The 18,372-nt window shown below is 42.9% G+C and overlaps 1 protein-coding gene across 4 annotated transcripts in view; it reads right to left on the reverse strand.

Moving 5' to 3' along the window:
• Positions 1-8,815: 8,815 nt before the first annotated feature.
• Positions 8,816-18,372, reverse strand: part of TET2 (tet methylcytosine dioxygenase 2) — a 90,695-nt gene continuing 81,138 nt past the window's right edge. For all 4 annotated transcript variants that reach the window (XM_077300718.1, XM_077300715.1, XM_077300716.1 and 1 more), the window contains one exon: positions 8,816-16,408. In XM_077300718.1, the coding sequence (XP_077156833.1) occupies positions 15,030-16,408 (1,379 nt within the window). In that variant the 3' untranslated portion in view covers positions 8,816-15,029. The remainder of the gene's footprint in view (positions 16,409-18,372) is intronic.

The following is an 18,372-nucleotide window of genomic DNA, read 5'->3' on the forward strand; positions in this document are numbered from 1 at the left end:
TGGTGTTAAATTTCATATAGAAGAAGAAGAAGAGTTGGTACTTATATGCCGCTTTTCTCTACCCGAAGGAGGCTCAAAGCAGCTTACAGTCGCCTTCCCATTCCTCTCCCCACAACAGACCCCTGTGAGGTGGGTGAGGCTGAGAGAGCCCTGATATTACTGCCTGGTCAGAACAGTTGTATCAGAGCCGTGGCGAGCCCAAGGTCACCCAGCTGGCTGCATGTGGGGGAGCGCAGAATCGAACCTGGCATGCCAGATTAGAAGTCTGCACTCCTAACCACTACACCAAACTGGCTGGTGTAGTTACCTGGTATAGTTACCTGGAGTCCATTTGCGTAGTAAACTCCCCTCTGTCTGTTTGATGGAGCAAAGTAGCTATGCCAACTTTCATTTTTTGGAATTGATCAATTATTGCAGGATTCTTTGTAATGCCAATGGAACAGAAGAAGAAGAGCTGGGGGTTTGGGACCTCATTTTTTATTACCTGAAGCAGTCTTAAAGCGGATTAGAGACTGCTGCTTCAGCCTACTCTCCTTGGGTGATGTAGACTGGACTTTGACAGCTGTGTGGCCAACCATGTGACCCCTTGACCTGTACCACTCATGGCTGGTGAAAGCTGGTAGTGAGACCACACAGGTCCCTCTCCCTCTCTGGGAGATTATCAGTCTGTCTCTGAATACAGAGACCCAATCTAGCCACTGTGATCTATGCAATGGTCACCTCCAGGTGAGACTGTCCCTGAATACAGGGACTTTCCCGGAGAGACTAAAAGAGGTTGCAGTTAGGCCAACTACTACTGAGTTTCCCATTTGCCATTCCTGGTAAGGTGGTTGAGTGTGTGACTGCAGGACAGAATTTCCTGGAGGAAACAGTGACTCTTGATCCATTCTAATCCAGCTACCGACCTGGCCATGAGATGGAGGCAGCTGTAGTCCCCCTTGCAGACGGTTTCCGGAGACAGGTGGGTCTAGATAGGGTGGTGCTACCGTTTTTGTTGGATCTAACAGCAGTGTTTGACACTATTAATCATGGGCTATTAGCCCAATGCCTGGCTGGGGATGGGGGGAGAGTAATGCAACTCCTGTCTTTTGATGGGATCAATTTAATACCTTCAGCCACTGTCAAGAACCTTGGTGTAATCCTGGATTCCTCCTTATCCATGGAGGCCCAGGTCACAATTATTGCCGACTGGGTTTTCTGCCATCTCTGCCAGGCACAACAGTTGGCACCTTACCTCTTGGCACCCAATCTAGCCACTGTGATCTATGCAATGGTCACCTCCAGGTGAGACTTCTGTAACTCACTCTATGCTGGGTTGCCCTTGAAAATACTCCAGAAACTCCCAACTCGTCCAGAATGCAGCAGCTCAAGTCCTCGTTGGGACTCAGTGCAGAGTGCACATCACACCTGTGTTCTTCCAGGTGCACTGGGTCTAGATGGGAGACTAAATCAAATTCAAATTTCTGACATTTTAAAACCCTAAACCAGTGGTTCTCAACCTTTCTAAATGCCACGATCTTTTAATAAAGTCTTGTGTTGTGGTGACCCTCAACTATATTATGCAAGTGTTCTTTCACAGATATTAAACCGAAACTGTACAATGGTGTGAAGATTGTAAATAAATTAGTTTTTTTCAGGAGTTTCTCAGTTCAGCTCTGCCTCTTGTCCCACCATGCCGATCACACTCTTTTCCGCTGCTCCAGACAGACGATCGCTCTATCTCAATCTGCCCCGTAAGGCTGTTGTGTGGATGGCAAACACCCTGCCCCCCCCCCTGGCCAAGCTGCTTGCCCTGCCATGACCCCTGTGACAGGGTCGTTCAACCCCTAAAGGGGTCCCGACCCATAGGTTGAGAATCACTGCCCTAAACAGCCTGGGACTCCTTTATCTGTGGAACAAACTTCAGTTTGCATCAAGCCAGAATTAAGATGCACTGTGTGGCAGCTGTAGGCTGGCCCATGATTCATGCTCATGAGGCCTAGTGTGACATCTGAACTGGGGAAAAACACATTCTAGCTGTTGTATTGGAACCTCTGTATTGAAGAAGGGGAGTTCTGAGTCGTTGCAAAACTGAAAGCAAAAAAGGTCTATAAACCATAGTTTGCATGCCACACGTTCCTAGCCTAACCGGTCTCTCAGAGTTGCGAAAATAATGTGGAAAGAAGAACTTAGAAAAGCTTCTTGAAGCTCCGTGGAGAAAGGTTTGGATAAAAATGCCATAGATGGATGGCACTGTAGCATCTAGTGGCACTGAGAAGCGTAAACGCTCATAAATCTACTGTTGCTATCAGTGAGCAGATGGCAGCTACTACGAGGAATCAGGATCAACTAACCAAGTAATGGCTAAAGGTAAAGGTAAAGGTATCCCCTGTGCAAGCACCGAGTCATGTCTGACCCTTGGGGTGACGCCCTCTAGCGTTTTCATGGCAGACTCAATACGGGGTGGTTTGCCAGTGCCTTCCCCAGTCATGACCGTTTACCCCCCAGCAAGCTGGGTACTCATTTTACCGACCTCGGAAGGATGGAAGGCTGAGTCAACCTTGAGCCGGCTGCTGGGATTGAACTCCCAGCCTTATGGGCAAAGCTTTCAGACGGCTGCCTTACCACTCTGCGCCACAAGAGGCTCAAGTAATGGCTACAAAGTTTTTTAAAAGGCCTCCTATTTTTGAAGTAGTTCCTCCCATGCATTTTTGAATCAGGGATCTTGTACAAATAAAGCAGATAGAATGCCTTGCTTTTGAAAAAGGCAGCATTTGCTTTTCTCACATAGTTTTGGCTACACGTTGAAAAATATTCATTGAAGATGTCTAAAGGTAAGCATTGTTAATTCCCAGTGATTTGCAAAGGATAGTGAAGCAGAAGGATGCTGCTTCTAAGCTCCATGGGTTTAGAAGGGAATAGCTCTCCTGATCGTTTCGGAAGGGTAGTCATGTTGGTCTGCGGAACAATTAGATTTGAGTCCAATAATATCTTCAGGATGAACAAGAGTTTCAGGTTATGAACTTAATAAAGTAAAAACTCTCATTATCAGGTAATTTACTTAAATCCTCAAAATCTTACTGGCTTTTAAGGTGATACTGGACTTAAATCTGCTTAGGATAGCATTGTGAAATGCTATCTCAGTTGACATTAAAGGTAAAGGTAAAGGTATCCCCTGTGCAAGCACCGAGTCATGTCTGACCCTTGGGGTGACGCCCTCCAGCATTTTCATGGCAGACTCGATACGGGGTGGTTTGCCAGTGCCTTCCCCAGTCATGACCGTTTACCCCCCAGCAGCAAGCTGGGTACTCATTTTACCCACCTCGGAAGGATGGAAGGCTGAGTCAACCTTGATCCGGCTGCTGGGATCGAACTCCCAGCCTCATGGGCAAAGCTTTCAGACAGCTGCCTTACCACTCTGCGCCACAAGAGGCTCTTTTGACATTAGTGGGTTGTAAAAGAGCTCCATGTTGGCTGATGGATCATCCCCAAAGTTGGTTAAATTTTGAACTGCAGCAGGAATGCAAAGAAAGACCATCTGGAAACCTTGATGGCAGGCATATTCTTTTAATGTTGGCATGAGCTCCACTTTCTAAAAGTGTAGGTTCTTGGCACAGCTGGTGTCAGAGAAGCATTTTATTTTTCTAAATACTTGCTCTAAAGAAGACTGCAGAAAGAATAAATAATGTTGTCCCACCCACCCACCAATGCCTGTGTGGTCCTCCTTAAAATGTGTTCTATGTTATTAAATTGACAATAAAACCTGGAAAGATTCTCGAGACTTCCCTACGTGACACAGCTATTTACAGAATAAAAAATTAAACAAGACAGAGAAAGCTTGGAGGAAATAATTTGCTGGTGTTTCCATTTAGAGGGATGAGTAATGAAACTAAGCAGAATTAAGAACACACAGAATGGGCATTGTTTGGGGGTATTTCTTAAAGCTACAGGTGCTGCTTCCATTGGGTAGAGGGAGGGTTAACCTGTCCGTGTGTAGGTTTTTCGATTTCAGATTTTTTAAAGGGCTTTTCTCAGGTTTGTAGAAAGCTGTCTTGTCTGTTCATAGCTCCGGTTTCTGGATTTCAGTGTCCTCAGATCTGGCAGTGCTGGAAATTAGATAGAAGGCTTTCTTTCAGAGAGCAGGGATGTCTATGAGGGGAAGAATGTGACGAGCTTATAGAAATCTCTCGAGAATTAAATAACTTTCCCAAGCTATGTAATTCTCAAAAGCACATTTGTCTCTTAAAATGTGATGAGAAGTGAGTGCCAGAAGATTGGGGGTGGTGGGATGTGGTTATTTGCTCCATAAATGAGGAACAATGCATGTGGGGCTGAATGGTTCCCATAAGGGTTTCGGCTGATGGTGAGTTGAAGAAAAACAATGCTTCTGCTTTTAAGAAGAAGAGCTGTTTTTTAAATCCACTTTTTACTACCCAAAGGAGTTGCTTCCAATCGCTTTCCTTTCCTCTCCCCACAAAAGACACCCCGTGAGCCAGCGTGGTGTGACGGTTCAGAGCGGGGGCTTCTAATCTGGCGAGCCGGGTCTGATTCCCCACTCCTCCACATATAGCCAGTCGGTGACTGTGGCCTCATCACAGCCCTGATAGTGCTGTTCTCACAGAGCAGTCCTGTCAGGGCTCTCTCAGCCTCACCAACCTCATATGGTGTCTGCTGTGGATGGGAAGGAAAGCCACTTTGAGACTCCTTCTGGCAGTGAAAAGCGGGGTGTAAAAGCCAACTCTTCTTCTTGAGGTAGGTATAGATGAAAGAGCTCTAAGAGAATTGTTACTAGCCCAGGGTCACCCAACTGGCTGTATGTAGAGCAGTGGGGAATCAAACCCAGTTCTCCAGATCAGACACTGCCACTCTTTACCACTACACCAAACTGGTTTAAAAACAGCATAGTGCTTCAAATGAATGAGAATAAGTGGGGAATCCACAAGAATTTGTCTCATTCCTCCCTAAATCCCTAATCTTTCCTATTTTCTCTGGCAATCCCTATAGACTCTCTCCATGTTTCTTTTTCTCCGTTCACCCACTAGACAACCTACCTTTAACTGCTGCCCTGTCTTCAGCCTGCCTCTTCCCAAATTTTGTGGTGGGCAATGGACCAAGGCACATGGTGGGCACTGCGAATGAACCCTCCACCAGAGAACCACAACAGGGAAGGGGGTGGGACCTCCCTGTCAGGCAACTGTTTGGCAGAAGGGGAAAGTTCCCCCCCCTCAAAAGGAAGGCCCTCAGACTCCCCTGCGTTGCTCTTGGAAAGGCCTCCTCCCCTCAGTCAGGGCCTGTCAGAAGGGCTGTTGCAGCAGGCCTGAAGGGGGGGAGGGAGGGAGCACACTCACCAGCCTCCGGCCAGCTCTGTCAGGGCTCTGAGGCAATTTGCAGTTGGACATGACAGTTAGGGCAGCCTTGGGGCGAAAAGGGCTGGCGCAGCCTGTCCAGGCCTCTGTTCTCATCCCCCTTGGCAGCCCTACTGACCTCCTCTCCCTGCGGTGTCTCTTGCCTTGAAAATCCTTTGGGTCAACATAAAACAACTGCAACTTGATGGTACTTTATGCCTACACAGTGGTAAGAGGAGCACGGTTGTAATTTATGTCCCACTAATACAGTGAAATCTAGGCCAACCAGTCAACTGGAACTTTGAAAACATGATGATGGATGGAATAAGTTATGGAATATGGCTATTAATGAAAATGCCTGTCTTTGTGTAAAACAGGCAAAATCCATTAAAGAAAGATAATGTCTGTGATAATTGGACTCCATTATAAGAGTTTGGATTGGTAAAAATAATTTAAGTGACACTGAAATAGCATTGTTTTCAGTAAGGAGGGATGACAAGAGGAAAAGGGGAAGTCATTCAGGATGATTATGCGTGTTGATTTGTGAAACAGTTTTAGAATTAGTAACCTTTACTAGAAGTTCTACTTAAAATTCACAGCGATGCTGTTACATTTATTTCATTTTAATGTATTATTTCATTAAAGGCTATAAATATTATTTATAGGCTGCTTAAAAATGGAAACTCTCCATACGAGGATCATAATGTTTAAAATCTGAAACTTTTGATGACAATCTTGAAACACTGCCTGAACATATGAGGTCCCTTCCAACTCTGTGATTCTATGCTTCTAAGTATTTTAAAGAATAATAGCAAATCTTGAATCTCATAGAGAAAGAATGAGTTCTCCCTGACTTACATCTCCAAACAGCAGAGATCAGTTTCTCTGAAGGAAATGATAGCCATTAAGATTGGACTCCATGGTATACTATAGAGTCTGGAAGAAATGGAAGTCCCAGACTGACATCAACCCCCTCCCCATGTTTTAAAGAATTTCAAAGCACCGTGTTACTCCTGAATAATTTTTTTAATTAATTCTTGCCTTGATATTATGGTAACAGCATACTTAGAAACAGTAAATATAGAACATTTTCTTTGAGCCTGTTATTTGCAGTTTATAATCCCTGGCTGAGTTTTGAACCAAGACATTACAGAAACATCTTGAGGGCAAATAGCTCATCAAAAAGGTCCAGAGATCCATTTCCACAGTGGTATGTTTTGTTCAGTGTCCTTTCAGAATTATTTTTACAGTTAGCTTTTCCACAAACTTGTACAAAATGTGCTGTGCTGTAGCTTACTCTCCTTACTTGACACTCCATCTCTGACATGAATTTTTTGTACTATGTTAATGCTTTTGTGAGAAAGAATGTAATTCTGGTGAAGTCTCCTTCTAGACTGGCTAGCAAGAGACAATACATGGCATCATTAGAAGTCAGGCATGAAAAATTTGGCATCTACTATGTATGTGGACAATCTAGCAAGGCCCCTATTTCCCAGTTCTTACTGATGAATATAGGATTTCGAGGTCACAACTGCCATTTTTATCAGCCAAATGATAACAAATGGCTGCAAAACTTGTTTGGGCCTTCAGTTAGGTGACACTTTCCATATCTATAAAATATGGCAACTGGTGATCATTATGAATGAGAATGAAGTACCTTGGGATGCCCAATTATAACTGCAGTGAGAGGAAATTCAGAAAAGTAATTTTGGCTCTTTTCATTGCCTTTATGTTGGCTCCCAAATGAGTGGCTACACTGCTCCTTTCAGGTTTCACAGCAGCAAGAGCATTAATAGCAACTCTGAGCAATTTCAGATTCTCATGTCTGTGAGGTCGAGAATCAGACGGCTTTTTCAGACAGCTTTCCCACTCACTTTTAATAAAACAAAGTTAACACACATGCTGGGCCACCAATCTCATCCATGCCTTTTCTGAAACCATAATAACTGCGACCGTTTTGGATGCAGCTCTTACCCTTCCATGTAGATTTTATGGGCAAAGGGACAAAAGGAAAAAAGCAGCTCTTCAAACAGGGGCAGGAAACCAGTTTAACAGGGCTGGAGAGGTAGCAGAAACAAACATAGGTGTAACCAGCAAAGGGCATTCATGTGTTACATGCTGTCATGTTGCTTCCAAGTTATGTAACCTTATGAATTAATGGCCTCCCCCAACAGCCTACCATCAACAACCTTGCTGAGGTCTTGCAAAATGAAGCCCAAGGCTTCCTCTATTGCAGGGGTGGTCAACCTGTGGTCCTCCAGATGTCCATGGATGACAATTCCCATGAGCCCCTGCCAGCTAACGCTGGAGGACCACAGATTGACTACCCCTGCTCTATTGAGTTAACCCATCACTTGTTGGGTCTACCTCTTTTCCTGCTGCCTTCAAATTTTGCTAGCATGACTGTTTTTTCCAGTGAGTCTTGTCTTCTCCTGATGTAACCAAAGTCTGATAGCCTCAGTGTGGTCTGAGTTTTTACTTAAGATTAATGGCTGCAGCCTATAATCTATGTTCAGCCAACGATGTGAGATGCATGATCTGCACATGATGCATGACCCGACCACATGTCAGCACAACAATCCCGCAATGTGTGAACAAACAGTAGCTGCAGCTACCCAGCCAGCGAGCATATAGTGCTACCAGCAATGGTGATGCAAAACCACTCCAAATAGTGACTAAGTTCTCGGAGTAAATGGGTGGGATGTTTGACTCAAGGGTAGACTTTTGGAGCCTTCAAGCCTGTTTGCAAGGAGCTGCTGAGCAATGACATCATTCTAGCCACATCCTGTTGGTAACCAATGGCACCACTATTCAGGAAAAAAAATGGGTGATTTGTGGACACCTACTGAGTAATTTTGAATTATGGTGTTGGAGACGAATGCTGCAAATACCATGGACAGCCAACGTCACCAACAAGATAGTTTTCCATCTTTACTGACTTAAGGGCTACTTCAAGACAAGGCAAATTAAAGGAACTCCTTTAGGATAAAAATAAGAATTTATCCCATATTATTGCCAAATATGCAAGACTAGCAATTAAATGTAGAAGTGCCTGGCTAAATATGTATAAGGGTTAGGACGGATTTATTGAATACATAAAGTATTTTGGAACTTTTAATCAATCTTATATAGTGTTTTACTGTTTTGTATTTTGTTCTGGTCGTTGACTGAAATAAATGTATCTATCTGATAGTTTTAGAGAGGAGCAAACCAACTAAGTCATTAGAAGGGAAGATATTACGGCTAAAGCTCACTTACTTTGGATGCATCATGTGATCAAACTGGTTAGAAAAATCATTAATGAAAAAGTCTAAGAATTTGGATTGTGAAAAACCTTATCTTAAGAAGTATTTTACTCTTTTAAAAAGAGAAAATGTTTCATAGGGGAAAAAGTGGGAAATTCACTCCTCATAATCTTTGTTTCCTCCCCCCCCCCCCTTCCTGGTGCTTTCTGAGCTTCAAAAACACATTTTCACATGGCAAGCCAAGAATGCATTAAATAAATATAAATTTTATTAAAAACACCCACATTTCAGCGTTATCAGGAATGATATAATAAAACAGCTTTCAAATAACCTGCATTCATTACATTACAATACTTACAGTATTTATAACCATTCTCAGGTTTTTGTTTTTGTTTTTTTTAATGGGCAAACCAAAACTTTTCAAAATGAGGAAAAGCAAAATAATAAAAAAACCCAGTAGAACATAAAAGTTTAGAAAATGCACACATAGAAAATGTTCATTACCTTAGTGTCAAACTGTTAAAGTTTCCTACACAAGTTAACCACTAGCTTTGAAAGTGAAGCTTAACGCCACTGTGCGTCAATCCAGATGAGAGGAAAAAAAAGTCATTCAAGTAAAGTTGACACCACTCACAAGCATATTCAAGTATGGCTATCAACCTGATAATCCTATACAAGCGATTTAATGTCTGCTTCCCCCCCCCCTCCCCTCCATTCTGAGCCAGGGTTCTGTACATCAAAAATTACAGTTCTGCTATTTACAAGAGACATTTCCCCCATCCCAAACATCTTTTTCTCCTGTTTGCTAGGAATTTGGCAAATGACAATATATGTTCCAGTCCATCTCTCATATTAAATTGGGTATGAAACAGTAAATATAAAAATTTTGTTAGCGAATAGTTACCCTACAGCATAAATGCCTTCATCCGGTGGCACCAACTTGCATGGAAAGCTTTCATGCAAGTGAAAGCTCCTGAACTCTATTCAAAGCCAGGAAACTTCAAGCATACAGAGCATCCCCCAGGACTGAAGAGGGGCCACAATCCTTGTTTTTGTGTGGGTCTCTGCAGGAACATCAGAGATTGCTTCTCAGCTTGGGGTGAGGTGTCAGGGTAAATGTGAACTACTGGTTTCAAAACAAACACATAATGAATTTGTATTTCGAATGTGGCGATGAGGGGATGTTTTTCTCGTGATACATATATTTCATTGATAACACCACATGGCCTTTTTGAACTAAATAGAATTCTTACTGAACTAAACAAATTTTAAAGACCAAATTAAGACATGGGTCCCGGAAAAGTTGGTCTTTACACAAGGTGACTAATACAAATGGTATCTCAGCATGTAAAGTGAAACATGTAAATAACTCATTTCAGGTCAGAACAGGGCCTTTGCCTTACAGTATATTGCACAGCCATACGTTTAGGTGTAGAGTTTGTTTGTGTGTGTGTGTGTGAGTGGGAGAGAGAGGATTCCAACAACTTCTAGTATACTAAGAAGGCCTGTTTAGAGAATTCGGTAGGGGTGATCCCTCTGATAAAAATGGAATGGTCACTTGCCAAATCCTTGCATTTAACAGTTTCCCTTTTGTCTGCTCAGTGCATTCTATTTTTTTGTTTTGTTTGAAAAACACAGAAAAGATTTTTTAAAATGGTAGAACTCTTTCCATTACCATAAAAAGGAGCTAATGGATTTACAAAAAAAAATGGTTTCAGTTACATCATTTCATTTACAAGTGAAATTAGAAGAGGGATTAAAGAAGGAAAGAAAGATTAAATCCCTGAAAAAATAAAATTAAAACAAACCAAAAAAACCCCAACCTTCTCAAGAATATATTTATAAACCTACACAACACAGCTCTGTATGCACACACAAACTCTCTCTCAGATGATATGTTGGCTTAAGGAGATCGTGAGCTGATATATCCCTGAATTTTCAGAACAAAACCATTTAAAAGGCTGAAGTTCAAGTTATACTTGTTATAATATCAAGTACTGAAAAGAAAAAAGTATTTCTTTTTCCAAAATTTTGGGGGAGGGACGGGGAAGGAAGGGGAAGATGGTGTAACAATGTTAAAAACTTCCACTCTGAGTTTAACATCCTACTGCCAACTAGTGTTGAGGTAATATGACAAGTAGGAACACCATTCAAACATTTTTATATATTTGAGCTCACATTATATTTTAATAGCCGGCCGAGTAGCACCATGATGTGAATTAAGCTCTAAAACCCATATATATATAGATATATATATAGATATAATATATATATATATTTATACAGTATTAAAATACTAAAGCATTGCATTAAAAATTTTTGTTTACAAGTTAAGTTACTATACATCTCTTTTGCTTACATTTTTATACAAATAACCAATTTAAAATCACCACAGCAAGCCAGCTGCCTGTTCTGTATCTTTTAATTTTTTTTTCACCAATAGAATCATACAGAATAACCCTGTATCGGTTGTCTGTTAAAATCTTCCTGGCAAAGAGAACTACTTGCTCTGAACTATGACAATATACCACTATGGAAATAACCTAACACCAACAGAGCGGTCTGCCCAGTTACCTGGATAGTTTTATGGGTCCTTTTAGACACCTGCAGATACCTAATTGTCAAGTCTGTTACTGGTAGTTAATATATATATTTAAAAGTACACCATTTGAGCAATCAGCTTGTTATAATTGCGAGAGGGGGGGGAGGACCTGTTCACAGTACAGTCATGTGAGATGAGCACCAGAAAATTGGGGGAAGGGAATTTACTTACTACAAGTATTCTCTCACATCCAGCAAGCCCCTGATCAGCTTTTCCTGGCTGGGGTTACAAATGCAGGTATAGAAGGATGACTTAAAGTGTTATCTAAAGTTTTTGAACTCCATGTTGGAGTGTGGAATGGTTGCTTGGAGGAGAAACGGGAGGCAGAGGGGAAAAAATTATAGGCCTCTCAGATGCTCCTCTGTTCCAAATTCTGCCCTCTCAACACTTCTGAATAAATGTAATTAAAAAAAACACATCAGGTTTCCTTACATGCATTTGCCCCTTAAGAACCATTCATTTGCATCATGTGATCAAAGTAAACTTTGAAAATGTTTCAGTACCCTGGCAGTGCGTGAGTTTCTGCCAACACTTAGGTACGCAAGCACCATTTTGACAATATGATTCTATTGGCTATGATCCTCAATCCGGCCTTGACTCACTGAGATCCAATAAAGCCTTAATGACCACAGGAGGAGGGGAGAGACAGAAGAACACGGGCAGCCAAAAACCCAGACTCCCGTTTTATCGTTCTACTTGCACAAGTGTGGTAGAACAAATCTCCAGTCAATAATGAAATAGCTTTGCTGAAACTGTCCCCCCACCCCGGTCATGTGCTGGAGTTCACAGGCAGCAAGAAAACAGCTTTAAATAATGGAAACTTGTAAGCAAAAGGGCAGAATAAAATGGAGGAAAGAATCACCTAATGTTTTTGTGAATTTAAATTTCAGTATTGCGGTAGCACTAGGGGTGCCAGCCATATCTGGAGGGCAGAGATTAGGAAATGCAGGGTGTGGGAGGGGGAGGGACTCGGTGGGTTATAATGTAATACAGCCCACCCTCCAAAGCACCATGTCTTCCAGAGAAATTGATCTCTGTAGTCTGGAGAGGAGTTTAATTCTGAGAGATCTCCAGACTCCACCTGGAGGTTGGCAAGCCTAGGTAGCACACAGGGCTAGGGTTGCCAGCTCTGGACTAGATATACCTGGAGATTTTGGAGATGAAGCCTGGGGAGGGTTGTTTTTGGGGAGAGAAGGAACCTCAGCAGGATATAATGCCAGAGTCCACCTTCCAAAGCAGCCATTTTCTCTGGGGGAACTGATTTGGTTGTCTGGAGATCATTTGTAATCTCAGATCTCCAGGCACCACCTGAAAGTTGGCGACAGACATGCTGTCACTCATTGATGATGTCATATATCGAACATGGGGAGTGCAAAACAAAGTCTGGGTCCTACTTCAGACCAACACAGCTACCCACTTGAAACTATCTTCATGAGAGCGCAAGAGCGACCTGACTAGCCTTGGTGAAGAATGGTACAAGTGATGACAACATTGGCTTGGATCCAGCAAAGCACAAGGAGAAACAGAAATGGACTGATCACAGTCCCTCTTGTGCCAGAGTGAGTCCATCACCTAGCACTTTCCTTACTGTAGATTAGAGAGCCCCATGACATCTGGCGCAAGCAGAAGTGCAAGAGGGGGAATACATTAAGTGCAGAAAGCAACGGCAGTCTTTTCCTTGAGCTTCCACTTGGGCGACAGCTCTAGCACATGTGGAAATTTTGGGCTGAATTCAGACCACTGGTGGAAATCTGAACTAGCAACAACATCGGTGGGGAAACCTGCAAAGAATTTTGAATACTTTTAACTGCCTGCAGGTTTTCATATGGCGGAGGGGGGAAGGCACTTTTCTATTGAAAAATGGCTTCCACCTTTGGCCAGGGGATAAGTTGTCCCGTAATGTCCAAAACACTACACCCTGCTTTTGTTTTTAAGGACCCAAACTTTCCCTGCCTTCACATTCTGTAACCATCATTTCTCCCTCTGCGACTAGAGAAAGAAAGACATAAATAACTGATACATCGTTATAGTTTAGAGAGGGAAGGCAGCATGGTACAGCCTGAACTTGTCAGAGATCCAAAGCAAAGCTGGTACTTGGATGGGAGATTGCCAATAAGGCTCCGTAGAGGGAGGCAATGACTGAAAGCCCCTTGCATGAATTGGTTGTGACTTGGCATCACTTGCATATGACATTTTAGCAACCTATTCCTAATAGGGGGTTGCATAAACAAAGGGAGCAGAGGTTCATGAGTGGCTATCAGCCACAATGTATAGACGGAACACTAGGCCTGGGGCAGTGATGCCCTGTGTTCTTGGGGCTTGGGGGTAACCGTGGGAGGGCTCCTGGAGTTCTGGCCCCAGGGGTGGACCTCCTGATGGCACCTGGGGTTTGGCCACTGTATGACACAGAGTGATGGACTGGGTGGGCCTAATCCAACAATGCTTCTCTTACATTACTCACTCTGAAGCCCCAGACTATCTTCAGAGCAAAAAGGATATTTTTAAAAAGAAAGTTGGGATGAACAGGACAACACTCAGTGCAATAAAGATCTCACAATGGTTGCTTTTCAAAAGAAAAAGAAATAAAGGCAGCCCTCAAAGCTTCAGCGGCACTTAGGAAAGTGGCCACCAGAGGAGGGGGCAGTTAAGGCAAGGAAAACGGCACCATTTGGGGCAGGACCTTAAAAAAAGTGCACACCCCCTTGCAAGAACACTACAGCTGTCCCTCCCCTCCATAAAGATCACACCAAAGAAGGGAAGCACCTCCAAATGCTTCAAAAAAGTCTGCTCCTGTGGATGCTCCAAAACAATCCACTCCGATCTAGTGTGGGAGTAACCCTACTGATAATTCATGTGACAATGCATTCAGTTGCCTAGCATAATCTTTGCTTGCGGAAAGACATTTAGATGCCAGACAGCACGTGAGCAACAATCTGTGTTTACTTGCTCTGTAAACCAGCACTCTGGATGACTCTTATGGACTGCCACTGATCAAGAAGCAAACCACTTTCCAATTTGAAATGCTGCTTCACCTCCTGGAGAGATATAGCTTTGTTGGATCTTGGCCCTGGATCATAAGAATTCAGCCTATTCCCCCCCCCAAAAAAAAAACAGGCTATTTGGATATACACATTAACATTAAGGTCCTGTTAGCCATTCAAGGAGAGCAGCGTACAAAGTCCTGGTTAATAAGTCGTTTAACTCTTCAGCTGCTGCATTAGACACCATTCTTGTACATAGCACCATGTTTTAGAATATCCAGACAAATTCAGTGTTTTGCTTTGTATTCCTCCTGTTAATTACGCAGCTATCCTGATTAATAAAATCAAGTCAATATTAAGATTACAGAAAAAAACCCTGCATGTTAAAAAGCCATGTGTCCAGTATTTCAGCACATCATAGAATAAGCACCAGGTGGAATTTTGAACATTTTTGATACTGAAATACTAGAGCATTTCTACTCTTTCTTGATTTGCTTTCATTAAACACATGATCACAGATGAAAATTTAAGCATTATGCATATGGATTATTCTCCCCCCCCCCCCCCAGTATTCAACCAGCATTTGAATGTAAACTGGCGAATGTCATTTACTAAATTTTGCATAGGGTGCTTTGGTTTAAGTTTTTCAGATGTTATCTGTGAACACTTACAAAATAAGTGCGGCTGTAACATTACCTCTTTTGCTGGTGTGCCGAAGTTTTCCCATTGAGTAGTTTGGAAAAGAAAAAATAAGAGGGGGAAAAAAACCCTACCAAAACAAGATGGTCTCTTGCCTTCTCCCTGTCCAGAAATGAAAAGAATTATTACCTTACTGGATAGTTTAAACAAATGAGGTAATGGACAAAGATCGGAAGTGTTATATATATCTGTTGTAAGGCCCTGTAACCCGTGTAAAGGCATATGGAGATGTGGTAATTGTGGAGTTCGTGGTGAGTGACATAGTCCTTTCGGCAAGAGACTTGATGAAGCGCATGTAAGTCGGTTCCAAGTTCTCATGCGGTTCAGGTGGCTCCCGCTTCACTTTCTTTCCATGCACTTTCTGAGGCACATAATCTGGACCGTATTTTTCACAGTCCTCCTCTTTTTCTCTTGCCTTCTCAGCCATCTTAGCCTCCCACAAAGCGAGACCGTGCTTTGGCTCATTCATACTTTTGTGCTGGTAGAAGACAAGCGATATCCTTGTGGGATGGTTCCTGTTTGGATTCTTTAGCGGGGTTGTTGCGTGGAGCTCACGTTTTGCACACTCTATGAGAATTGACCCATGGGATGGGGCAACAGCCACACCTCCAATGTCGGGATCCAGAAAGCTCTGCTCACTGTCTGACCAAACCTCGCCAGGGTCCTCTGCATTGAGCGCCTCAGTGATATTTAAGCCTTCGTGGGAAGCAACCCTAGTATGATTAAGACCTGGAAGCGTGTTTGGAAACCCATTCGCTGCTTGATTATCCTTGTTTTGGAAATGGAGTGGATGAGGAGAAGCACTGAACATACCTGCGGCAGAGTGGTAGTCATGCGTTAGGTGTGGAGGGGGATACAGATGATCGCCATTTTTATTCATGTAGTCCATACCTGGATTACTGAGATTGGATTTCAGTCTAGAGGCAATGTCCATAAAAGGGTCATCGGCCTCATGAGCGGAGTACGGAGGGAAAGGCCCTGCATGCTGAACGTTTGGTCTAATGGTGCAACTGTTGAAAGCATCTACTTGCACATTTTGGTTTCCATAATTCAAGTATCTGGACCCAAAGTTTTGACTGTTTCCAAACCTATGCTGATAAAATGTATGGATTGGCGGTAGGCTTAATTTAGATAAAGAGTCTTGGCTCTGATACCTAAACAAGTCCATATGCTGAGGCTGAGAGGAACAGGAACCGTAGTAAGAGGGGCAGCTGTCCATAGGCAGGTTTCCATTGCATTGGTAATGAGGATATTGGTTACTTTGACCTAAGTGTACAGAATAGGGATTCATCAGACTGGAAGAATTCAAATACGCTCCAGTGGGCTGTGAAGAGGTTGGGTAGATATTCATGGGGTTGGACCCTCCGTAAGGATCTGAAGCATGCGAAGAATTTGGATAGGGAGTTGCCGAGTTGGGTAGACCCATGTAGAGGTTTGCGGGGCCTGAAGCAGAGTACGTGTTGATGTGGTTTGACTGAGGTTTATTAGGGAGGGTGTGATGCGGAACCTGACAGAACTGCTGCTGGGATATGGCTGGCCCAGACAGACGTAACAGATCTGCGGACAAGAAGAAAAGGAAAGAAATCATTTTAGGGGAGAAATGCTCCAATATAAAGTCTGTAAAAGCCAATTTTGTTTTGTTTTGGTCATGGAGGGGTGGGAGATGTACAGTCCTCCTGGGCACCCCTGGGAAACTGGCAGTGTGAGCAGTAGGGGGGGGGAGTCCTCTCCTGTAGTGAAGATGGTGCACTAGTTCATCCTACTAGTGCATCTAGGACTAGTGGTGGCTCTCTGGCAGGGAAAGGTCTTCCTCCAGATTTGCTGCCTGAGTTCTTACCACTTTGAAGATGCCAGGGACTGAATTCAGCATCTTCTGCATGGAATGCACATGCATCATCATGGAGCTCACAGCCATGTACCAATGAAACCTACAGGGATATTGTCACCCAGGCAGGGCTTGAAGTTTAGAAAGGACAAGCCTTCTTCCTATGTGTTCTCTCCCAAGGGAACTGTGGAGGTGGCTCATATGTCCCACATTCTCCTTATGGGTACTTTTGTTTTAACCTTGCTTCTGGGGAAACAAATTTCAACTTGAAGTGACAAGCCATGCTGAGAAAGAGAATGTCCCTCCTCTACAGCATACAGCCTTCCATCCATCTGAGGTCGATAAAATGAGTACTGCTGGGGGGTAAAAGGGTAATGACTGGGGAAGGCACCAGCAAACCACCCCATATTGAGGCTGCCATGAAAACGCTAGAGGGCGTCATCCCAAGGGTCAGACATGGCCCAGTGCTTGCACAGGGGATAGCTTTACCTTTATAGTATACCTCAACATTTGTGGGGGGTGGGAAGTTGTTCCAACTTGACCATAGTCTAAAGCCCCATATAAGACTTTCAAAGCCATGAGGAACAATCCTGTCTAGGGATCTCAGAAGAATGATGTTCATTTTGTTTAAACTAATGTGTTTAAACGCTGATGTTTTTAGATGTTTTTAAAAAAGTCATTTTGTAGCGTCACCCTAAACATCATGCAATCTACATGACATAAATGGAAAAGAGAACAAGATGTTGCTTTGCATGTTTTTTATAAGATGGCTAGAAGGTGTACTTGAATAAGCAATTATACAGAAACAGCTTGGTGTATTTATCCATAAAACAAACAATGCAGGGGAAACCTGTAATGTTCCCGCAGCCCTTAAGCTGTTCAAGGCAAAACCTCTAGCACAGATGATGTATGGGGCCCCATTGTGTATAAATGCCAATATTTCCAGCCTAGAAAAGACCCAGGCTAAATTTTTAAGATACCTGCTCCATGTACCAACCAGCATTTCCAACACTTCAATCCGGGTGGAAGCAGGAATGTATTCTGTCCAGACCAGAATATGGATATGTACGTCCATGTTCTGGTTAAAATTGCTTTTTTCCACAAAGGGTTTGCTTTACCTAATGATGTCTGAATCATTGGTTGTGCCGTGGATATCCACTCTTGAGAAAAAACTTTGCTCATATGGTCTATCCAAACAGTTAATACTGCCTCTGAGTTTCAACCGAGCAAAGGAAACGATAAAACAAAGAATCCTAGATATCCATCGCCAACAGGATTTCAATCAAGTAAAAAAATCCACTTTTTCCAATGCCTCCACTTAATAACTTGAGGCCATTACCTTATTTATCTAATCTTGTTTCCCCAGAACATAGGAGATCATTTACTCTCTTACAATATAACATGCTCTCATCTGCTTTTAAGGAAGGCTTATTCAAAAAAATACCCATCTGTGATCGTTTATGCATCTGCCAGGATGGGAGCATTGAGACATCTGAACATGTATTACTCCAATGTAGGCTATACGATCAATTCAGGGGAGAACTTATATCTTCCCTACAGAATAAGCCCAACTCAGAGGCAATCACAGACATGTTGTCAGACAAAAGGACAGAAATAACTTCTGTTGTGGCCAGATTTGCTTGGAGAGCTATCAAAACAACGAAGAGCTGGTTGGATTCGGAGCAACTTAGATAGT

This window comes from Paroedura picta, chromosome 10 (assembly GCF_049243985.1).
Source record: "Paroedura picta isolate Pp20150507F chromosome 10, Ppicta_v3.0, whole genome shotgun sequence".
In the NCBI taxonomy this organism is placed as follows: domain Eukaryota; kingdom Metazoa; phylum Chordata; class Lepidosauria; order Squamata; family Gekkonidae; genus Paroedura; species Paroedura picta.